This window comes from Lagenorhynchus albirostris, chromosome 17, assembly GCF_949774975.1.
Source record: "Lagenorhynchus albirostris chromosome 17, mLagAlb1.1, whole genome shotgun sequence".
Lineage (NCBI taxonomy): Eukaryota > Metazoa > Chordata > Mammalia > Artiodactyla > Delphinidae > Lagenorhynchus > Lagenorhynchus albirostris.
In genome coordinates this window covers 81333012-81356721 of record NC_083111.1, presented here as the reverse complement: position 1 = coordinate 81356721, position 23710 = coordinate 81333012, and the positions used below count along the sequence as shown (strand labels likewise).

The window sequence follows — 23710 nt, the reverse complement described above, 5'->3', positions numbered from 1 at the left end:
GGTCCTTCCCTGGAGGGGTCCCGGTGACCTGACCCTGTGCGGGCCGGGACAACTGACCCTTTCCGCCTCCAAGCCTGGGAAGCGCTCGGCCGTCGTGAGTCAGCCTCAGGGGTGACCAGGGCGGTGCTGGGCCCTGGTCTTGGCCACCGCTCATGGCCTGTGGAGGCTCTGGCCCGGGTTGGACGAAGCATGTGCACAGACGGCCTGGTCGCGTCTTGAAAGAAAAGGCTGAGTTACCTGCTTCCAGGTGAGCAGTACCTGTACCGTGTGGCCGCTGGGCCAGGGCAGGATGGCGCAGAGCCGGGCACACGGCCTCCCTGCAGACGCGCACAGGACCCCACCCTGCTGGCCCAGGCGCCATCCTGCTCTTCTGGCAGCGCCTCAGCAGGGAGCTCGGCACCCAGGATCCCCCCATCCCAGGTGGGCCTGTGGCAGAACCCAGCTGTCTTCCCTCCTAGCCCCCTGGAGAGCGTCTGGGCTCTGGAGGCCTGGTGCCTGGCCCAGTCTGTGTCCTGGACAGGCCTGGCTTCCAAGCCTCAGCGTCCCCTCTGCTCGGGAGGGTCCCGCTGTCCTGCTCTTCTCCGTTCTGTTTTCTCCACGGCTGTCCCCGGGCGCCTGGCATAAGCTGATGCCCACCCAGGCCTCCGAAGGCTCCTCACCCGCGGTGGCTGCCAGCCCCACCCTGAGGGCGCCCTTGCTGGTGCAGCCTCTGGGGTGGGGCCGTCCCCTGTTCGGCTGCAGTGGGTCTTTGGGATGGCGACTTACTGCCCCGCCTGCCCTGCGCTGCCAGGGAGGGATCAGCCTCATTCTGTGTGTCGTCTCCTGAACGGGGAAGGACTCTGCATTCGTGTTCTTTGCTCCAGGGCTGGATGCTGGGCTGGGGGCCCCACTCCCTGGGTTCTGGGGCCGCCCTCTGCTGGCTTCCGTGCCCACATCTCTGTGTAGTCACTGGAACCCTGTCGTTTCTGGGGAGCAGTCTCTCAGGTTTCCAGAGAAGGCTTTGCCTTCCATTTACTTAATTAAAACGTGTATTTAAGTGTTTTAGTCCATACATTTACTTACTTAAAGCTTTTTGTACAAAGAAAGAGAGTGGATACAGCTTCCGGGTAAAGGGTGGGGGCTGGTGTGTTCCAGACTTTACGGGGGGCCCTCGCTGTGTTCTGTTGGTGGTTCTTTGACTTCCTGCGTCTGGCCTTCTCTCCAGCGTTGCTGGATCTGTGCTGCGTTACCAGCCAGAGCGCTCGGGAGCCCGTCTTTCTGCTTTGCGGGGAGTTTCTGCAGGAAGGAGTCCTGGAAGAGTGGGTGCTGGGCCAGAGGCCACAGGCTTGCCCCGTCTCCCACCCCCTCCCAGCCTCGGGCAGCACCAGCTTCTGTTCCCGTGGGATCTGGCAGGCAGTGCCATCTAGTTTCCTCGTCCTTTTCCTTTTGGGAGTTTGTGTTTAGTCACTAATTCACTTAACTCCTGTAACTTGCAGTTGCTCCTCTGTGTTGTAAGTTTCAGTCTTTTATTGCATAGGGCATGAGTGGTTTTGTCTTTTGCTGTTTAGGAGCGGTCTCTCTGGGGTTACAGAAATGGAGACTTCTGTGAATTAAGTCTTCTAAACTTCTTCATGATCCCTGGGTTTGGTTTTTGCTTAGGAAAATCTCCGTTGCAAGATTGTCAAAGAACTTTTTTAGAAAACATATAGCTCTGTAATCCACCTGGAATTGCTTTTCAAGCAAATGGATCTTTGGTCCCAATGGTATGCACTAAAACGTCTGTCATTCTCCCACTGATTTGGGGAAATATGACTTCCTTGTGGGTCAGATCCACATTCCTGTGGCCCAGGATGTGGCCCTGGGGAGCCGGATGCGCCCTTGGGCCAATGCTGCTGTCCTCAGTATAGCCACTTTAGACTGTGTTGTGAAGTCACCCACTTCTTTTTCTTCTTTTGAAAAGTTTAGTCTATTTTCATGTGTTTCCTAGGAATGGACCTGCCAAGTTCCCTAACAAAAGTTGGTTGGGACTCAGGGATTAGCTTTGATCTCTGTGTAAGTTTTCCCCAAGCACATTCATAGATTGATCTTGTTTCCTTATTAATTCTCGTCGGTGGCTTTTTTTCATCCCCTAGTGGAAGCCCTGCGTGTGGCCCGATTGGTGGCTGCGGGTCCCCTTTTCCTGGGAGGTCAGGCCCCTCCGTACCCCCGGGACCCGGTGGTGGTGGTGGTGGCCAGTGGCCTTCCCTTGTGCCGACTTCCAGGCTGAAGTTTATATAGCATTTTTTTTTAAATTTGGAGGGCTGTTTCCATTTATAACCCGTAAGAGTTATTCTCTGAAGTGGGTGTTGAGTTTTCTGAAGTCCCTTCATTGATGGTTTTTACAGCCCTGTGCCAGGTGGGGTTGAGGCTCAGCGCACAGGTTTCCTCTGGCTGGCTTGGTGCTTGAAAGGAAAAGGGGTAACACCGTTCGTCCCCCCACCCCCATTTCTCTGAACCTCGGCCCACCTGACTCACCTGCATTGACCCATGTGACCCGTATAGGAATCCGAGTTTGCAGCCATTTCCCCGAACTTTGATTGGATTCTGCAAACCCGCCTTTGTGTCAGCCCGCGCCCTGTCCCTCCTCCCCGGTGCTCGGCACGGTGGTGGGGCGGACTGTCGTTAGTACCTGCCTGTCTTGCTCCTGGGCCACAGCCCCTGGGGGCTCCTGTACAGTCGGACAGCCCTGGTGGCCAGTCTTCGGCTGCAGGGCCTCGGGGGCCGCTGTGCACTTTCCAAGAAGCCTCCTCGCTGTAGTTCTCAGCATGCTGGTGCGAGGTTGGGAATATTCTCTCTCCTCCGCCTCTTCTCCTCTTCTGTGGTTCTGTCATCTTTTTGATCTGATTTCTGCTGCCTCTTCCTCCTCATCATACTCACCAAAGTCTTGTGTATTTGAACGGACTTTTCAGCTAACCAGCTTTAGGATTTGATCAAGACTGCCTTTCTTTTTTAGTATTTCCTTGATTACTGCTCTAAAGAAGAAGCCTTCAGTTACTCCTTCTGCATCTGTTGCTTTTATTCTACTGACCTTTCTGTAAGGAAGAAATTTTCTTTATCAGCTATTTTTTTAATCCTAAGATAAGATTTTATGCAGGAGAGGTGTGATAAATACTTTGATTCTTTCCTTTCATTTGTTGATTTTTTAAATAACAAGCTGGTGCCTTGGAAACCCCCAAAGATGGCTACAGAGGTGTTTTTCTGTCTTTGTTTTTAGGGTCTGTATATTCTCGGTGTGCCGTCCTCGTTGGGCAGTGTGGCTCCCGTGTCCTTTGAGTGTGACACGTGTCGTTCGTTAGCGTCCTGCTCTCTGGTGTGACCAGGTGTCCATGTATTTCCTGCCCCAGCCCTGGGCGTGGCGTTCAGAGCTGTCACTGGCCGGGTGCTTGTGGCTCTGAGCTGTGGTTGCTCCTGGGCCTCTGTAGCACATGAATCCTGGGAAGTGAATATTTTTGGAAGGAGAAAAATCATGAATTTGTGCTGTTACTTTCAATTCATATTTAAGGTTACAGGGTTTTGGCTTTTTTGATTTTATATTTCTTTTTCTCATCTTAAAAACTGTTTCAGTAAATTAAGTAACATTACCATAATTATAATTTCAAAAAGCAATATCAATATTATTGCTAATAATGAAACCATTAATAGCGTCTTTTCTTTTTTAATTTATTTGGCTACACCGGGTCTTAGTTGCAGCATGTGGGATCTTCGTTGTGGAACGCAGTCTCTTAGTTGCAGCATGTGGGATGTAGTTCCCTGACCAGGGATGGAACCTGGGCCCCCTGCATTAGGAGCATGGAGTCCCAACCACTGGACCACCAGGGAAGTCCCCATTAATAGCATCTTAAATTTCTTCATGTCCTTAGGGTTTATCCACTGAGGAGGCACAGTCAAAATACTGTGATTTTAAGTCACTTGAAATAATTCTCTGAATTGTTCTATTGCCAACTTGACATACAGTTAGGCTTACTCGTTTTCTGTTTTTAGAGATGACTTTAAAAGATCACTTTTTTTTGTATTTTTTTTTCTTTTTTTGCGGTACGCGGGCCTCTCACTGTTGTGGCCTCTCCCGTTGCGGAGCACAAGCTCCGGACGCGCAGGCTCAGCGGCCATGGCTCACGGGCCCAGCCGTTCCACGGCATGTGGGATCTTCCCGGACCGGGGCACGAACCCGTGTCCCCTGCATTGGCAGGCGGACTCTCAACCACTGCGCCACCAGGGAAGCCCGATCACTTTCTTATTATAAGTCTTACGTGGCCCCAAAGCCAAAACTACGGACTCGCACCTTGAGGAGTCAGTCCCGTCTCCGCCCCACAGGCCGTCATCTGCCTTAGTGTTGCTTTCTCCTGCCATTATTTCTTTCTGAAAGATATAAGCAAATATATAAAATAATTTTAAAGTTGGAGGAAAGGGGCTTCCCTGGTGGCGCAGTGGTTGAGAGTCCGCCTGCCGATGCAGGGGACACGGGTTCGTGCTCTGGTCCGGTAAGATCCTACATGCCGCGGAGCAGCTAGGTCCGTGAGCCATGGCCACTGAGCCTGCGCGTCCGGAGCCTGTGCTCCACAACGGGAGAGGCCACAACAGTGAGAGGCCCGCGTACCGCAAAAAAAAAAAAAAAAAAGTTGGAGGAAAGCGTCAAGAACACTCACTCAGAGGCCCCATGTGCGTCCCACCAGCGGTCTCGGGGCTACGCCAAAGGCCACGGTCCGGGGCATGCGGGTGTCTGGTTGCCACACCTGCTCAAGTCTCCCTCTGACTCTGGCCTTGAACTTCGAATGAGCACAGGCCATCATCACTGTGTGGAACAGCCCTCGCTGTGGGTCTGTCCGGTGTTTCCTCAGGACGGGCTTCAGTGGATGCCCTTTTGGCAGGGTTAATACAGAGGTGACACTGTCTTCAAGGGCCTCCCACCAGGACGCATGGATGGTGGTGTCCTGTCAGTGACCCTCTCCACGGGGGCGTCTCCGGGTTGCTCCACTGCAAAGTGACGCTTTTCCCTTGAAATTAACAGGTGCTTTGTGGGGAGGTGCTGTGAGGCCGTGTAACTGTCCTGCTCTTTGTCGGGCTCCCCCCAAGCATCAGCCCCGCCGCTGTCCATGCCTCAGTCCCTGGTGGCAGCTCGTGTGCCGTCCCTGTCCCTTCCACACGTGTTGAGCGGCTTCCTGCCCTGAGGAGGAGTTTTCCCTTCTTCCTTAGCGTAGATTTGCCAGTTTCCATTTTATTTCACAGGTGATAGTTTGTCACTACTGCTGTTGATTTTGGTGCTCAAGCCATCCCAGACTCGGCTGATGAGAGGGGCTTCTGGCTGGCCCTGGCCCTGTTAGCACGACCCACCTTCCTTTAAGCGGCTTACTTTCCGCCACAAGATGTCTGGGGTCATTTCATACTTTCCCACCCAGGAGCACTGGTTCCTTTAGTCAAAGTGATACTTAGAAGTCAAAGTCTGGGCCCTGGGCATGCTCACGGCTGTCGGGGTGTCATGGTCTCAGGACCTCTCAGTGGCTGGAATCACACCTGTGAACGTAGGCACGTTTGCATCCGCGATTATCTCTGTGATTCTGGAAGAGCATGTGTTCACATCATGCCTTTATCACTCATTCCAGTCGGCACCACGGGTCAGCTCTTCCAAATTCGAACAGACTTTTCTGATGTGAGAACCAGTGTTGTCCTCCTTGCCACTTGGACTTCCGCCTCAGTCCCTCTCTGTGCTGTCAGGCACGTTGCGGCTCCACCCCCCACCCCCGCCATCTTGTTGTCAGTTCTTTGCTCCCCGGGGTGATGGTTACGTGGCCAGCCTTTTCTGCCCCATGGCCCAGCGTCACTGCCTGGGAATCCTGCCCCACATCAGGACATCCTCTGGTGCATGCAGTGTACAGATGTGACCTGTGGGTGCCCCAAGTCACAGACAGGATGATGGCATGGTGTCCCGAGTGGGCGGCGGCGCTGCTCACAGAGCCCGCCCCCAGAGGCCACCTCAGGTATGTGTGGTCACTCAGCCCGCTCCTCCCGCAGGTGTCCCCAGGCATCATCGCCAACCCCTTTGCAGCAGGCATGGGCCGCCGGAACAGCCTGGAAAGCATCTCCTCCGTCGACCGGGAGCTGAGCCCCGAGGGCCCCGGCAAGGTCAGAGCCGCCCGCAGCCAGCAGCCCCAGGGCTCGGGAGCCTAAGGCCGTCAGTCCTGACCACTGTCTCTGCTCACAGGAGAAGGAGCTGCCTGGACAGACCCCACAGTGGGGGCCGGAGGCCGTGGTGAGTGTCCGGGTTGTCCGTGCCCTGCACGGTGGGCTTCTCCGCACACGGGCCCATGGCTCCGAGCTCTGGCTGCCCGCCCCGCCCCCCTAGCAGCTGCCTGCCCCACACTCGGTGGCAGGCACGGCCCCTGGTAGCCCTGTGTCCACTCTGCCCCCCAGTGTCGGAGCCTGGAGAGCCTGAAGCTGGACTGCCGCGCCCTGGCTGCCACATCCAGCACCGGCAGTGTGCAGAGGGTCAGTCCCTGATCGTCACACCCCTGTCCTGTCCTCTGTCTGCTTACCTGTCCGTCAGTCCTGCCCCTGCCTTAACCTCCTTCCCTCCGCCTGAGACCCTTGCAGGGCAGGGCTTTCAGGCGGCTGCCCCCAGGGGGAGGGCTGAGGCCTGTGGGGGCCCTCACGTGGCACAGGGGCTGGAGGAGGGGACTGGCCAGCGTGCCCAAGCTGGAGCGCCACCTCCCAGCCTGGCACGTGTCTCGTCCTCCTGAATCCGTGAACCAAGCCGTGAAGCAGATGCTTCTGCCCCCTCCTTAGAGCCCAGGACGTGAGGTGCGGCGCGGCAGGGCCAGCTTCTGAGAAGGCCCTTGGCCTCCGCCCCAACCCTTCTCTTGCCGTCAGACTCACCAGGCAGGCTGGGCAGAGGGGCTGTGTGGGCCCAGAGGGCTTGGGACAGGGCCAGAGGCAGGGACAGCTTGAGGCCACCAGAGGGGTCAGGGTGGGATCGGGCACCAGCCACGGTGGGGAGGACGGGCTGGAGCAGCTGCGGGAGCCCCAGAGACCATGGTTGGCGAGGAGGCCCAGCACTCCCAGCTGGGGGTGGGGACGCCGGGAGGGAGGCGTGTGCTTCTCATTCCTCTCCCCAAAGCTTGATGTAACCCCTCCCGGAGGGTGTGCCCCACCAGCTGCTGCTGGGAGACCCCGCAGGACCGACCATAAGTGGTCGGGAGGAGGCTGCGCTGGGTGAGAGGCCGAGTGGGGCCTGGGGGCTAAGGGAGCCTGCTCAGGGCCTCTGTGAAGACCCTCCCTCCCTTGACCACAGACAGGCAAGAGCAGGAAGTCCCCAGGATGGGAGCCCAGTGTCCTCTGAGCAGAAGGGGCACAGCTGCAGGGTGGCTGGCAGGAGTCGGGGCTTCCCCAGCTCATGGATCTCTGAAGCTCACGGGGAGGGTGGGTGGCATCGCTGTGGGGAAAGCCCGCCTATCTCGGGATATTCCCTGGGCTGGTCAGGTCAGGGAGCTGAGGACCAGCCTGTGCGACCAAAGCAAGCACCCCAGCCCCCAGGTCCTCCTTGTGGGGCCCCAGCCCTGCCCAGCCCTCATCCCACCCACCACTCGGCTCTTCCAGGTGCCGTCTGGGGCAAGTGGCGGGAAGATGACTGAGGCCCCCTGTTCCCCTGGCCACCAGCAGGTGAGTGCACACGGGGCTGGGGGGTGGAGGACTCCAGGGAGGTGCTGCCTGCAGAGCCCCCTCCTCTGGGAAGGGGGTTGCCAGGGGACAGCACCTCCCCCCAGCTGCCATCTGTCACTCTTGAGGACACAACCTGTGGGCCCCTTCCTGGCAGAGCTGGGTGGCATGGGGCTGGGGAGCTCCTGTGGCTTCCTTGGGCAGATGGGCTGTGGGTGGTCAGGGCGGCCCCACCCCCATCCGTCCTCCCGTCTGGGAGCCCCTAGGGGCCAGCTTGGCCCTGCCCCCACCCCCACCTGCTTGCAGAGGCTCCCCGGTTCTGCTGCGTGGGGAGGGCCAGGCGTGGGCACCTCCTCTCGCCTGGTGGCAGGGTAGGGGTGGGCACTAGAAGTACCTGCTTGGAGCCCGGCTCCCAGCCTCTGCCCCTTCCCAGCACGGCCTCACACCCTGGACACCCGCCCAGCCGCCCACCTGGGCCCCATCTCTCTTTTTTCCCCGTCCTCCCCCCAATCCTCACATCCCCTCACCTGAACCGATTCCTCCTGGCCCCTGCACCTGCCCTTTGCAGACAAAGCCTGGGGTGATCCAGCCAGTGGCTCAGGCCTGGCCAAGGGGCTCCCCGGCCCTCAGGGGCAGAGGTGATCCCCAGTCCGTGAGTGCCCTGACCCGGGGGGGGCGGGAGGGCGGGGAGGCAGTCAGCAAGGACAGCTGGTGGTGGGACGGGCGGTGGCTGCAGCCGGGACAGCTGTCACCACACAGCTCGCTGTGCCCCGTCCGCCAGCCCCCCTCCCCGCCCTCCCCTGACGAGCTGCCCGCCAACGTGAAGCAGGCGTATAGGACCTTCGCTGCCGTGCCCGGCCTGCACCCACCCCTGGAGGCCCCTGCTCAGGTAGGTGGTGGGCCCCGGTCCCCTGCTGCGTGTTCCTGCCAGGGTGCGAGACGCGAGGGCCCGGCTCTCAGGGTGTGCTCTCCCCAGCCCCCCAAGCCTGGGCCCACGGCCTCCCCGGAGCAGCTGTCCTTCCGCGAGCGGCAGAAGTACTTCGAGCTTGAGGTGCGGGTGCCCCAGACCGGGGGCCCCCCTAAGCGCGTGTCGCTGGTGGGTGCCGACGACCTGCGGAAGATGCAGGAGGAGGAAGGTAAGCAGCCCACTGGGTTGGGCGAGGGTGGTCGGGGAGGGGAGCACCGGCTCCCAACCTGACCCGCCCCTCCCCTCCCCTCCCCCAGCCCGAAAGCTGCAACAGAAGAGGACGCAGATGCTGCGCGAGGCGGCGGGGGACGCGGCGGACGCGGGGCGCCCGGAAGGCGAGGCCCCGGAGGACGAGGAGCCCGAGGAGGAGCCGCCCTGGGCCGGCCGGGGCCCCGCCGCAGGGTGAGCTGGGGGAGGGCCCCCCCCAGCGTCTCCCCCTCCCCCCTCTCCGCCCGCGCGGCGCCCCTCCACCCGGCTCTCCTGTCGCCCGGCCCAGGCTTGGCCCCGCGTCCCCCCCGCCGCAGGGAGGCGGCGCTCCGGTGCGGACGGCCAAGGCCGAGCGGCGCCACCAGGAGCGGCTGCGCGTGCAGAGCCCGGAGCTGCCGGCTCCTGAGCGGACCCTGTCCCCGGCGGAGCGCCGCGCCCTGGAGGCCGAGAAGCGTGCGCTGTGGAGGGCGGCCAGGTGAGGCCCCGCCCCGCGCGCTGCTCCCACCCCCTCCCCTCCCCTCCCCTCCCCGCCTCCGCCCCCGCCCTCGCCCTCCGACCCTGCCCAGCCCGCCCGCCGCTCCCCTGCCCGCAGGATGAAGTCTCTGGAACAGGACGCTCTCCGCGCACAGATGGTCCTCAGCAAGTCTCAGGAGGGTCGAAGCAAGCGGGGGCCTCTGGAGCGCCTGGCCGAGGCCCCCTCGCCCGCGCCCACCCCGTCACCCACCCCCTTGGAAGGTCTGTGCGTCGTGGGGAGGCGGGGGGCTCAGCCTGCGGCGCGGACCTCTCCCGACGTCCACTTCTTGTCCCTCCAGACCTCGGCCTCCAGACCGGCACCTCCCCGGGACGCTTGGTGAGGAACCAACGGCTGTCACCCTTCCCTGCACTCCTCTCCTGGTGGGGGGCAGGGATCCAGACACCCCCAGCCCTCTTTCTTCTCACGCTCTTTACCTCTCTCCTCACGCTGTCCTTTCAAGGCCTTGTCTGGGAGGAAGTTTGACTACAGGGTGTTTGCAGCCCTCCCCTCTTCCAGACCTGTCTATGACATGCAGGTACCGGGCCCTCCTGGCCCTTCTGCAAGACAGCCCGACCAGCTCCTGCCACCTTTCTGCTGTGCCTGTCACCCAGCCCTGTCCCCTCCTCTGGTACCCTCCCCGTCTCTCTGTGGCCAGTCCTGTCCACCCACCTCCCATCCTCCAGCCAGGGCTCAGCAGGGACCCACCCAGGCTCAGGTGGGTGGTTTCAGGCAGGTCTGGGGCGGAGCCCTGAGCAGCCCTTCTCCCCATCACAGTCCCCAGATTTTGCTGAGGAGCTGAGGTCCTTGGAACCATCTCCGAGCCCTGGTGAGTTGGCAGGCGCGGCCCCGGGTGCTCCCAGGGGGCCTGGGGCCCATCAGCTCACTCCCTGCCCCCGTCGGCCAGGTCTGCCAGAGGAGGATGGAGAGGTGGCCATGGTGTTTCTGGGCAGGCCTTCGCCAGGCGCCGCGGGCCCCGAGGAGGTGGCCCTATGCAGCAGCCGCCGCGCCGTGCGGCCGGGGCGCCGGGGCCTGGGCCCGGTGCCCTCCTAGAGGGTCAAGGTACCTCCCCCGACTTGGGGTGGGGGCCCTGCCAGCTCCAGCACCACCCTTGCCTCGAGTCTTTTAACCCGGCCGTTAGCATTTTCAAGAGTTCTGGCCGCTAACTGCCCCCTCCCCAGCCGGGACCTCCTGGCGAGACTGTAACTAGTGATGTTTGTACAACCAAAGACTCTATTTTGTGGTTTAAGGAGAATAAAATTGACTACGTTTTACCTCTAGTCTGTCTGTCTGTCCGCCCGCCGGCATACCAACGCCCACCCCTTCTGCTCCTCCAAATCTGGGGCCGGTGCGGGGACCACGAACTCCCCCGTCGTCCCAACTGTGCACTGCTCCACAGCGGGAGGAACTGATTGGGCCCGCCTACTCTGCCCCCAAGGGCCCGCCAGCCGGGGTCCCCCAGCTGGGGCTCCCGGCCGGCCCCCTCCCCTGCACAGCGCACGCCCACATTCCTGATGCGCACGTTCACGGACCCGGCGCCCTGGGGCGCAGCGGCCACCGAACCTTGGTGACATAGAAGAGGTGGAAGTGCCCCAGGCGCGCCTCCTGGCACTGGCTGGGGCTGTACTCGGGCTCATCGGTCGGCCGCAGCAGCGACAGGAACCTCTCCCGCTCCAGCAGCCCGCGGCCCAGCAGCTCCTGCGCCAGGCCCGGCTGCACCGCCTCCAGCTGCCGCTGCGCCGCCAGGAACAGGTCCACTTCACGCAGGTCGGACACCCGCGGCTTCCCGAAGCTGCGGGGAGGGCGAGGGGTGGGGCGGGGAGGGCCGGGGCCTCCCGCCTTCCGCCAGCCTCACCCGAGCGCCCCAGCAGCGCCAGCCTGATCCTCTCCGGCCTCAGGTGGTCTGGGTTCACGGCGTCCACATAGTTGGTGTCCTGGTAGCGCAGGAAGGTGGCCGCCTGGCCCGAAGGGTCGATGACAAGAGGCCACCTGGGAGTGGCCGCCAGGTCACCGCCGTCCGCCCGAAGCCTCGGCTCATCCTTCGCCCCTCGCCGGCCGGGACCAGTGACCTGCCATCAGTGCGGATGCGATCACCCACGTCCTTCAACAGCACGTCGTGGAGCTCAGTGACCTGACACTTCAGCCCGGGCGCCTCCTCCTCCCCTGTGGGGATGTAAGTGGGGGGCCAACCGGCGGGCTTGGCGCCCGATCCCCTCCCCCCGCCCCTCTGGCCCCCAGCCCGAGCCCCGCCCACCCTCCTGGGCCCGCCCCCCGCACTCCAGCCTGGCCAGGGCCAGCATCTCCTCCGCCTTTTGGGCCTCCAACCGGAGCCTGTCTACTTGGGCCTCCGCGTCCTTGACGGCCTGGAGGAGGGGCCCTACGCTCCGCTCAGGGCAAGGCCGGACCCCCACCCCTGCCTGCCGGGCTTAGCCGGGACCCCTAAGGAAGGGGCTGGGAGGGGGGCCGCCCCGCCCCGCCGAGGGGGAGTAGCCAACCTGCCGAGTGAGCTCAGCCATGCCCGCGCCCTCCGTTAACGCTTGTGCTCGTCGATCCTCGGGTTGAGCTCGCGCTAGGCCTGCGGGGGGGCGGGGCCCGCTGAAGCCCTCCGGACCAGGTGGGGGGCTCGCGGGGCGCCTCTCAGCACCCAGCTCTCTCTCCTCCCACCGGCTCCTTCCGGGGGCTGGCTGCACACCTGTTGGTGACACTGGCTGCTCCTTGGGTAGCTGTTGCACTCTGAGGTTCATGCTGGGGTCGGGGGAGGCGGGTCAGAGAAGCTCCTGGCCGCCTCCCCCACCCCAACCCCCCTCTTCGGCGCCACTTGAGCTCCGCCTCCCTGTGCTGCTTGGTTCCCTGGCCCAGCGCTGCCGCTGGGCCTCCATGTTCTGGAGAATATGGCTCAGGTCCCAGGACTGCAGCACGCTGACCACCACGTCCAGCGAGGCCACCTAGCGCCAGTGGTCAAAAGCTCAGGGTGTGTTCTGTGTTCTGCCCGACCTGGAGAGATGCTGTTAGACTCCCACTTCAGAGAAAAAGGCACCGACTCACAGAAATGTGGCCCTCCCAGCTGGCCAGGGATGAGCCCCGAAGTGCTGACCATGATGCCGCCGAGGTCCTTGCAGTCCCCCTGCCAAGACCACACGGGCCTCCACCTTCCCCTCCTGCCCTCCTCCCTCCACACCCCTGCCACCGGCCCCCCAGGCTCCCTGCTTGTGTCCACTGTATGCAGGTCCCTGGCTGCAGTTCCCCGCCGTCGCGGCCTCCCTACAGACCTCAGTCTGCAGGACACAGCCCTTGGGGCCACACATCCCAAGTCTCACCACTCCTGTTCCTCTGAAGTCCCCCCCGCCACCCCCCCCCACCCCGGAGTGATAAAGGGGCCACAGAAAGCAGGGTTCTCAGAAGGGAGGGGTAGGGTTCTCCAATGTTTCACATCTTGACTCAGGAGGTTAATCCAGGAGTATTTCCTTTATCATTTAATCAAGCCACACAATTATTTGTACAATGTTCAGTATGTGGTTTGTATTTTAGAAGGGAAAGTTCAAAGGTGTGTAAAATCAGGGATGAGAGAGGAAGGGATGGATGGAGCAGATAAATGAATGGAAGCGTGAACACAGGAATGGGCCCATGAACTATTAACAAGGAACTGTGAATACCTACTTCAAAGAGTACCAGCTGCCACTTATTGAGCACTGTGCGCCAGGAATTGTGCTGAAGAATTCCGCTCATTGTCTCATTCGTCTTTGAAATATAGGACCTGTTAGCCCCATTTATGAACATATGGAAGCTGATACTTAAATAAGTTTAAAAACTTGCCAAAGGTTAGTTTGCAAGCAGAAGAAATGGAAAACTAAATGAGTGAACAGATAAAATAATAATGGGTGAATTTATGAGTGAGTTAATGAATGGACAAATAATGAGTAGATGAATAAGTTAATGAATGAATTAAATGATAAAAGAATGAAGGATTCCTGGATTGAATGAATGGATGAAATACAAATTGATACATGAAAAATTAATAGATGAAGGGATTTAATGGATGAATAACTTAGATAAGTAGATGGTTGGTTGAGCAAATGGATAGATGAATTGATGGGTGAGTTCAATCATTGAACACAACGAGTGCCTTTCATGTGACAAGCAAAATGTATGACATTGGAGAATACAGCTGTGGAGTGCACTAACATAGTCCCTGCTTTCTCGAAATTTTCTCTCAAGTAAACAGCACGAATGTGTGTATGAATGCACGGATGAAGAGATGTGTGAATTAACAGTAGTTAAATAAATGAATACGTGAGGATGACTTAAGATGGTAGTAAGGCTAAAGTGGATACAGTAATGAGGGGATAGACTGGCAAGTTTATCAATAAATCATTCATAAATTAATGAGAAAATGTGTGAGTTGATGAAACAGTAAGTCAAGTCCTGGGAAAAGAGATGGTATTCAATGGATAAACATGAAAACAATGATAGATGGGTAGATGAACGATAAAGGGATGATGGATGGAGGGACAGATAATGATTGATAGTTATTTAATTCTTCTACATCATTACTGATTTTTCTGTCTACTTGTTTCACCAATTATTGAGATAGGGATGTTGAAATCTGCTACTATGATTGTTGAGTTAGTTCTCCTTGTAGTTCTGTCAGTTTTTGCTTCATGTATTTGGAAGCTCTGTTAGTACCTGCAAAAACATTTAGGATTCTTATGTCCTCTTGATGAAATTGATCCCTTTGTCCTTATGAAATGATTCTTTTATTCTCAGTAATATTCTCTGTTCTGAAGTCTACTTTTTCAGATGTTAATATAGTCACTTCAGCTTCCTTATATTTAGTGTTATACTGGCATATTCGTTCTATCCTTTTAATTTTCACTTATCTGTATCTATTTTATGTTATTTTATTTTATTTTACTTTTTGGCCACACTGCACGGCATGTGGGATCTTAGTTCTCTGACCAGGGATCGAACCCGTGCCCCCTGAAGTGGAAGTGCGGAGTCTTAACAGCTGGACCGCCAGGGAAGTCCCATATTTTAAGTTTGTTTCTTATAGGCAGAATATAGTTGGATTTTAAAAAAAATTATCTTTATTTCTTTTGGCTGCGTTGGGTCTTAGTTGCAGCACGCAGGATCTTTCATTGAGGCATGTGGGATCTTTTTCGTTGTGGTGCATGGGCTCTTTGCTGCAGCACTCGGGCTTCCCTCTAGTTGTGGCCTGCAGGTTTTCTCTCTAGTGGTGGCACGCAAGCTCCAAGGTACATGGGTTCTGTAGTTTGCAGCACTGTGGGCTCTCTTGTTGAGGCGTGCGGGCCTAGTTGCCCTGCAGCCTGTGGGATCTTAGTTCCCCAACCAGGGATGGAACCTGCGTCCCCTGCATTGGAAGGTGGATTCTTTACCACTGGACCACCGAGGAAGTCCCTATAGTTGGATTTTTTAAATCTGAATGACAATCTCTGCCTTTTAATTGGGGTGTTTAGACCATCTACATTTAATGAGATTATTGATATAGTTGAGTTAAAAATTACCCTTTGCTATTGTTTTCTACTGGTTCCATCTGTTCTTTTATTTATTTATTTATTTATTTATTTATTGGGCGGTGCCGGGTCTTAGTTGCAGCACGTGGGATCTTCGTTGCCACATCCGGGATCTCTGTTGTGGCATGCAGGATCTTTAGTTGCAGCACGTGGGATCTTTAGTTGTAGCATGCAGGATCTTTAGTTGTGGTATGTGGGATCTCTTAGCTGTGGCATGCAGGATCTAGTTCCCTGACCACAGATCAAACTGGGGCCCCCTGCACTGGGAGCGTGGAATCTTAACCACTGGACCACCAGGGAAGTCCCTGTTCTTTATTTTCCTTTTCTTCTTTTCTTGCCTCCTTTCTGATTGCATATTTTTTAGAATTCCATTGTATCTCCTTTATTATTAACTATAACTTGATATTTAGTGCTTACTTCAGGGTTTACAGCATATATACACCTACAACTTATTACAATCTACTTTCAGATGATACTGTACCACTTCACATATAGTATAAGAACCTTCCACAGTATATTTCCATTTCCCCCTGCCAACCTTTATTTTTGTCACACATTTGAGCCAAACAACCATAATTTGTACAGTTTTTAGTATGTGTATCTACATGTGTTATAAAATCCCATGACATATTGCCATTATTTTTGTTTCTTCAATTACCTTTTCAATAAATTTAAGTACTAAGGCCCTATCTCGTACATTTACCTAGGTAGTTGCCCTTTCTAGTGGTCCTCACGTCTTTGAGTGGATCCATATTCACAGCTGGCATCCCTTCCCTTCTCTTGGTAGGGCTTCCATTAACATTTCTCATAGTGTGAGTCTGCTGGTGATTGATTCTTTCAGCTTTTGTATGTCTGGGTCTCTATTTTGCCTTCAGTTATGAATGATATATGCACTGGGTATAGAACTCAAGGTTGACAAGATTTCTTTCCCCCTTCAGTACCATTAAAGATGCTCTCCACTGTCTCCTCACTTGCATTGTTTCCAGCAGGAAATCTGCCATAGTCCTTATCTTTGTTCTTCTGTCTGTAACATGTCTTTTTTTCCTCTGGCTGCTCTTATGATTTTCTCTTTATCACTGGCTCGGAGAAATTTTATCAAATTGTGCTTTAGCCTGATTTTTCTTCCTGCTTCTTGTTGAAATTTGGTGTTTGTTGAGTTTTAGGAATGTGGTTTATACTTTTCATCAAATTTGGAAACCTTAAGGTTATTATTTCTTCAAATATATATATTTTTCTGTTTCCTTTTTTTAAAAAATAAATTTATCTATTTTCAGCTGCATTGGGTCTTCATTGTGGTGCGCGGGCTTCTCATTGCGGTGGCTTCTCTTGCTGCGGAGCACGGGCTCTATGCGCACAGGCTTCAGGAGTTGTGGTGCACGGGCTCAGTAGTTGTGGTTCACAGGCTGTAGGGCGCAGGCTCAGTAGTTGTGGCGCACAGGCTTGGTTGTTCCATGGCATGTGGGATCTTCCCGGACCAGAGCTTGAACCCATATCCCCTGCATTGGCAGGCAGATTCTTAACCACAGCACCACCAGGGAATTCTGTCCTTTCTTTCTTCTCTCCTTTGGAGACTCCAATTACATATATTATGAGGCCTCTTGAAACTGTCCCACAGCTCGTTGATCCTCTTTTCGTTTGGAGGAATTCCTTTTTCTCTGTGTGGTTTTATTTGGAGTAGTTTCTATTGTTAAGTCTTCAAATTCACTAATCTTTACCTCTGTTGTGTCTAATCTGACATTAATCCCATCCATAGTTTTTTGTTTGTTTTTCATCTCAGACACTGTCATTTTTACCTCTAGAATTTGTTTGTTATAACTTCCGTGTCTCTATTCAATTTTTCAAGCATCTGGAATATAGTTATAACAGCTGTTTAAATGTCTTTTATGCTAATTCTAATATCCCCATCCGTTCTGGGTTGGTCTTGATTAGTTGAGTTTCTCATTATGGTCATATCTCTATGCATCTTTGTATGTCTGGTAATATTTAATTGGATGCCAGACAGTGTACATTTTGCCTTGTTAGGAGCTGTATATTTTGTATCTCTATATGTACTCTTGAAATTTGTTTTGGGATACAGTTATATTACTTGGAAAGTTTTATCCTTTGGGTCTTGCTTTAAGATTGGTGAGGCTGTACCAGAGCAGCATTTACTCTAGGACTAATTATTCCTCTGAGGCAAGATCCTTCTAAGTGCCCTACCCAGTGCCACATGGATTGTGAGGTCTCCTGCTTGGGCTGGTGGGAAAAGGCTAGGCACTGCTTCCTTCCCTCCTGACAGATGGCTCTGTCCCCAACCTTGAGACATTCCGTCACACACATGAGCCATTGAGTACTCACCTGAATCCCCAAAGGGGTCCCTACACACCTCTGGAATGCTCTTTATCTTTTCATTTTATTTTATTTTATTGAAGTATAGTTGATTTACAATGTTGTGTTAGTTTCAGGTGTATAGCAAAGTACATCAGTTATACATATAACCACTCTTCTAGACATTTTTTCCATATAGTCCAGTGATGGTATCTTATACAACTATAGTGCAATATACAAAGCAGGATATGGACACAGTACAATCCACAGACCCCACCTACTTTGTTTCAACAGTTTCACGTGTATCCCTTTGTACGTCTACAGTTACATGCAGTTTTATCATACGTGTAGATTTGTGTACCCACCACCACAGTCAGGATGCGACCTGTCCCATCACCACAACGCTCCTCTGTGTCACCACTTCTAGTCACATCACCTCTCTCCCCTTTCCTTCCCTGCCCCTATTCCCACCCCGCAAAGCACTGATCTGGCCTCCGTCTCCATAATTTCGTCATTTTGAAAATGTTATGTGAATGGAATGACAGTATGTAACCCTGTGAGATGCACTCTTTTTTCACTTGGCAAAAGGCCCTTGAGACCCGTCCAGGTGTTGCTCTATCACTAGTTCCTTCCTTCTCACAGCTGAGGAGTGTTCTGAGGTGTGGACTGGCCTGAGTTGGCTTAACCTTTCACCTACTGAAGAACATCTAGGTTGCGTCCAGTTTGGGGCTGTTACAAGTAAAGCTGCTGTGAACATGCATGTGCACACTTTTGTGCGGACACAGTCCTCATTTTACTGGAATAGAATACCCAGCAGCGTGTGCTGAGTCCCACGGGAAATGTATGTTCAGTTTCTTAAGACACAGCCCCACTGTGTTCCAGGGCAGCTGCCCCCTTTACGTCCCCACGAGCACTGGGTGAGATCCGGCTTCTCTGCGCCCTGTGCCCCCGCTGGTTCCCGTTTCAGCCCTTTTGCGTTCCCACGAGCACTGGGTGAGATCCGGCTTCTCTGCGCCCTGTGCCCCCGCTGGTTCCCGTTTCAGCCCCTTTGCGTTCCCACGAGCACTGGGTGAGATCCGGCTTCTCTGCGCCCTGTGCCCTCGCTGGTCCCGTTTCAGCCCCTTTGCGTTCCCACGAGCACTGGGTGAGATCCGGCTTCTCTGCGCCCTGTGCCCCCGCTGGTTCCCGTTTCAGCCCCTTTGCGTTCCCACGAGCACTGGGTGAGATCCGGCTTCTCCGTGCCCTGTGCCCCCGCTGGTTCCCGTTTCAGCATTTCTTCCAGGTGCGATGGAGTTGGACAGCTTGTGTTTATTGGCATCATTATATCCTCTTCAGTGAAATTTCTCTCCATGCCCTCTGCTCACTTTATAACTGGATCGTACCACTTACCATTGAGGTGTTGTGTTTTTTTTTGCGGTACGCGGGCCTCTCACTGCTGTGGCCTCTCCCGTTGCGGAGCACAGGCTCCGGACGCGCAGGCTCAGCGGCCATGGCTCACGGGCCCAGCCGCTCGGTGGCATGTGGGATCTTCCTGGACCAGGGCACGAACCCGTGTCCCCTGCATCGGCAGGCGGACTCTCAACCACTGCGCCACCAGTGAAGCCCACCATTGAGCTTTGAGAGTTGTTTGTATGTTACAAATATGGGTCCTCTGTCAGATATGTGGTCTGCAAGGATTTTCTCCCTCTCTGTGGCTTGTCTTTTCATCCTGTTAACAGGGGCTTCAGCAGAGCAAAATTTTTACATTTTTAGGAAGTTCAATTTGTTGGTTTTTTTTTTCTTTTATCGATTGATTGTGCTTTTTGTCTAAGAACCCTTTACCAAGCCATAGGTCCCAAAGATTTTCTCCTGTGTTCTTCTAAAGGTTTTACAGTTTACATTTAAATACTAATCCATTTTGAGTTCATTTTATATAGGGTGTGAGGTTTAGGTGAAGGTTCATTCCTTCGCTTGTGGACGTCCAATTGCTCCAGCACCAGACTGTCCCTCCTGCAGCCAGTGGCCTCCCCCCCCCAGGGTACTGCTCGTCTCAGTGCCCCATGCCCCACCCTCAGGCACCGGCGGGCTGGACATCCTCCTCAGCACCCCTCAGAAGGCCGCCTGCATGCTTCTCCAGCCTTCATGCCCTGTGCCCACCGCCCGGGCCTGCCCCAACACGACCCGCGGAGAGGTGGGCCTCCCTGTGCCCCTCCTCGCTCCAGCCCCTCTGAGGCCATGGCCAGGCCCCTTCGGTCCTCCTAGCCTCACATTTTGCTCCTTTGAGGAGGAAGCAGGAGGAGTTTGAAGCCAGAGGCTCTGCTGGTTTTTCAAGCTTGGCTTGTTGCTTATTAAAAAGGAGAAGCCAAGCAGAGCAGAGGGGTGCCTTCCAGGACAAGGGGGAGCCTGGAGCAGCACCCTGAGGAGGCAGCTGGGGGTGAAGGTGGCGCCCAGGACACGGGGTCCCCAGGTGGCAAAGGCCCTGGCACCCCACAGGTGGAAGCAGGGGCTCAGCAGCAGACCCGGGCCAGTCCCACATTTTCCAGCCAACACCTTGGCTCTACAGACTGGGGTGGAAGGACACACGGCTGAGATGGGCGAGGGCCTGAGATTCCAGTCAGACTCATTTGAAGAAATTAAGGCCGTGGCATTAGGTGATCTGGCTTCACGGCTGCTCCCACAGGCCCTGGGTCAGCCTCATCTGACCTGGCCTCCTGGGCCGGGGAGAAGTCCAGGCGCCCGTGTCTCCAGCCTGGCCCAGGGCCTGTGCAAAGGCCCCTTGACATCGTTCCCGGGCCACGAAGGAGCTGCCAGGCTGAGCTGCCTTGGGCAGGGTCATGGCTCCAAGCCCTAGAGCTCAATTTTCTCAGAGACGTGGAAATTCTGAGTGAGGGGCCAGGTGGGCGGTCCTAGCGCTGCCCTCAGTGCCCCAGAGCTCCCGCGCTGGCTCCCGAGGAGCCAGTCTGTTTCTCCACCTCCCATGGTAACACTGCTTCCAAGGTGGGCTGAGGGTCCAGGGACGTGAGTAGAACCCCGGCCACAGGAGGCCCCAAGAAACCGGGAGCTGTGGTCTTGATCGCGTGTGCCCAGTAAGGCTCATAGCGAGTACTTTGGGAGGGGAAGGGCCTGCAAAGGCTCTGGGTCCTGGAAGGTTCGGGACCAGCCGGGGCAGGGCCCCCAGGCTTCTGACAGCTTTGCGGGTGGGGGAGCAAGCGCACCGGGGCCTTCTGCCCACGCCCGCGCACCTGCTCGGGGGTGCGTCCGTCGTCCGCATACACCCGGGGGTCAGCTACGAGCTTCACAAGCACCTCCACGGCTTCCAGGTGGCCCCCGAAGGCCGCTCGGTACAGCGGCGTCCGGCCGAAGGCGCCCTGCTGGACGCGCTCACTGAGCACGGCCCGCCCGGACGAGGCGCGGCCCCCAGTCCTCGCCCGGCGCCCACCTTGCTGTTGCGACTGGCGCCCTGCTCGGTTAGCAGCTGGATGGCCAGGGACTGCCCGCCCGCCGTCGCTGTCCTCGAAGTCCACGAGGGCCAGGCGCCGCTGCAGCCGCCGCGCCGCCCGCGCCACGTCGCAGCTCACGCCCTCGCGGTTCAGCAGCGCGTCCACCTGCGCCGGGCGGCGGTCAGCGGCGCTGCGAGCTCAGGGCCCGCCGCCCCGCCGCCCCGCCGCCCACCTCCCGCAGGACCGCCTGGATTTCGCCCAGGTTCCCGTCGAAGGCCGCCTCCAGCAGGCGCGCCTCCAACAGGCGCGCCCCGCGCTGCCGCTCCTCCTGCCGCCGCCGCTTCTTCCCACTGCCGCCGGGCCGCCTCTGGCTCCCGCCGCAACAGGGCCACGAAGGCCGGCGGGCGGCCCAGTGCGGTCACCGCCCCAGCCCTGGGCCCCCAACCCTGGGTCCGGGCCCCGGAGCCCAGCAGTTCCCGCCCCCGAGCCCTCCTTCCCCGCCGCCAGCCCTGCGTCCCCCCGCCCTAACCCTGCGTCCCCGCCCCCAGCCCTGCGTCCCCGCCCCCAAACCTGCAGTTTCCGCCCCCAAGCCCTGCGTCCCCGCCCCCAGCCCTGCGTCCCCGCCCCCAGCCCTGCGTCCCCAACAGCGCTGCGTTTCCCCGCCCTAGCCCTGCGTCCCCCACAGCCCTGCGTCCCCCCGCCCTAACCCTGCGTCCCCCCCCCCAGCCCTGCGTCCCCGCCCCCAAACCTGCAGTTTCCGCCCCCGAGCCCTCCTTCCCCGCCCCCAGCCCTGAGTCCCCCACAGCGCTGCGTCCCCCCCCCCCGCCCTAGCCCTGCGTTCCCGCCCCCAGCTCTGCGTCCCCGCCCAAAGCCCTGCAGTTCCCGCCCCCGAGCCCTGCAGTTTCCGCCCCGAGCCCTCCTTCCTCGCCCCCAGCCCCGCGTCCCCGCCTCCAGCCCTGCAGTCATGCCCCACTCCGACACCCAACCCCGTAGACCTCACCTGCCTCTGCAGCTTCTCCATCAGCTCCAGGTAGTCCTGGTGGTCCTGCTCACGGCAGGCCTGCTCCTTTCTCGCCAGGAGCTTCCGGAAGGCTCACTGGATGGTGGTGGCTGCTTGGTCCGCCGCGGTTGGCCCTGCTAGTGGGGAGAGGGCTACGGATCACAGTGCTCCGCTCCTCGCTGCGGTCCACGCGGCTGCAGGACCAACACCAGGTGTGCCCGAGCTCCAGGTTAACAAGGCGAGCGGAGCAAGCGCACTCCCTCCTGACCTGACGAAAGGATCAAAAATGTTCTAAAATCCACAAACACAACTAAACCAGAGTAATCCACCGGCTGGGCTGAAGTGGGGGTGTCTCAACCCACAAGCCCACTGGAACTCAGAATAGGGAGCCCAAGGCCCCTGAGAGCTGTGATCCGCTGGCGGCACACTCTGCCTCGCCCCAGCAGCGCCCTTGGCTACAGGGAGGGTCTGAACGCCTGCCCTAGGAGAGACGTCCACACCCACCTGCCACTCTCTGCCCATGTGATGAGGCGACCAGTTAGCCTCTCTGGGCCTCAGTGTCCCTTCCTCTAAAATGGGGTGATGGTAGCTACACCCCACAGGGCTTTCCAACAGTCCAATAATAGAACACTGTGAGTCCTGAAAGTAACTGCTCAACCTATGTTTCCATAATTGAGACTCCAAGCAGAGGAGAGCCAGACCCAGGGGCCATGCTCACTGTGAAAGAACTGGCAGGTGAGAAGGTGCGGACATGCCACAGGGAAGGGATGACACGGCTTTCAGAAGACGCTGGAAGAAAACACGCAGAAAAGCCAGCTCTCCAAAAGCACCGCAAGCTAGGGAGGAACTTAATAAAAACAGAAATCCAATAAAACAAGGGATCAAAGACAAGATGGGAAAAACAGAATGAGGAGGTAAAAGAGTCATCGCAGAAGAGAAGACAAATGGAAAACAATAGTCAGCTCTGCAGACCAACAGCTCACACAGGACCAGATGGAAACAGAGCCGATGTGGTGCAGAGCGGAGCTCGGGGCAGGAGAGAAGGGTTTGGGAGGGTCACGGTGAATGCTAGCAAGGGGGCGGAAACCGGAAGGAGGAGACACAGAAGATGACAATAATTAGTGTCTCTAGAATGCGGATACTAGTGATGGGGAAAGTATTTAGAGATAAAATACAAAAAAATTTTCCTGAAATGAATCTTAAGACAAAAGGGACAAAGAATATACCAGGAAACAAAACAACTGGCAGGTTGTTTTTAAGGTTGCTGACTCTTAAAAAAAATAAAAATGTCATCGGGATTTCCCTGGTGGTCCAGTAGTTAAGACTCCGTGCTCCCGATGCAGGGGGCCCGGGTTCGATCCCTGGTCGTGGGACTATATCCGGCATGCCACAACTAAGAAGCCGCTTGCCACAACTAAAAAAGATCCCACATGCGGAAACGAAGATCTCACTTGCAGCAATGAAGATCCCGCGTGCTGCAGCTAAGACCCGGCACAGCCAAATAAATAAATAAATATTTTATATATATATATAAAGTTACTCGAGGACCCAAGCAGAAAAGAAATCAAACTACGCTCTCCTAGGACTTATTATTTTTTTTAAATAAATAAATTTATTTATTTATTTATTTGCTGTGTGGGGTCTTCCTCCCTGCGCGCGGGCTTTCTCTAGTTGTGGTGCGTGGGGGCTACTCTTCATTGTGGCGCGTGGGCTTCTCATTGTGGTGGCTTCTCTTATTGTGGAGCACAGACTGTAGGCATGCGGCACAGTAGTTGTGGCACACAGGCTCAGTAGTTGTGGCTCACGGGCTCTAGAGCGCAGGCTCAGTAGTTGTGGCTCACGGGCTCTAGAGCGCAGGCCCAGTAGTTGTGGTGCACAGGCTTAGTTGCTCCGTGGCATGTGGGATCTTCCTGGACCAGGGCTGGAACCTGTGTCCCCTGCATTGGCAGGTGGATTCTTAACAACTGCACCACCAGGGAAGTCCCTCTCCTAGGACTTTTTATAGCAGCATCAAATGTAGAAGTCAATGAATCAGTATTCACAGAATTCCAAAGGGAAAAGGGTAGCCCCAGAAGCCCCTGCACGTGGCTCTGCTTCTGCCAT

The 23710-nt window shown here is 56.6% G+C and overlaps 2 protein-coding genes across 17 annotated transcripts in view; one reads left to right on the top strand and one right to left on the bottom strand.

Moving 5' to 3' along the window:
• SCRIB (scribble planar cell polarity protein) overlaps nt 1-10624 on the top strand; it is a 21545-nt gene extending 10921 nt beyond the window's left edge. For 6 of the 16 annotated variants that reach the window (XM_060127642.1, XM_060127636.1, XM_060127641.1 and 3 more), the window contains 13 exons: nt 6025-6135; nt 6215-6262; nt 6424-6498; nt 7606-7668; nt 8234-8317; nt 8447-8554; nt 8642-8801; nt 8890-9034; nt 9129-9314; nt 9432-9574; nt 9652-9689; nt 9814-9888; nt 10128-10624. In XM_060127642.1, the coding sequence (XP_059983625.1) occupies nt 6025-6135; nt 6215-6262; nt 6424-6498; nt 7606-7668; nt 8234-8317; nt 8447-8554; nt 8642-8801; nt 8890-9034; nt 9129-9314; nt 9432-9574; nt 9652-9689; nt 9814-9888; nt 10128-10403 (1512 nt within the window). In that variant the 3' untranslated portion in view covers nt 10404-10624. Of the gene's footprint in view, nt 1-6024; nt 6136-6214; nt 6263-6423; nt 6499-7605; nt 7669-8233; nt 8318-8446; nt 8555-8641; nt 8802-8889; nt 9035-9128; nt 9315-9431; nt 9575-9651; nt 9690-9813 lie in introns of all 16 variants that reach the window. The other 10 variants (XM_060127639.1, XM_060127646.1, XM_060127644.1 and 7 more) reach the window with 10 other exon arrangements.
• Nucleotides 9993-23710, bottom strand: IQANK1 (IQ motif and ankyrin repeat containing 1). Its single transcript, XM_060127752.1, is given in 13 exon segments — nt 9993-11142; nt 11214-11339; nt 11420-11513; nt 11605-11713; nt 11846-11925; nt 12151-12295; nt 20410-20535; nt 20607-20676; nt 20678-20772; nt 20840-20942; nt 20944-21053; nt 21608-21741; nt 23692-23710. Coding segments are annotated over 13 exon segments (1479 nt in total). The 3' UTR covers nt 9993-10874.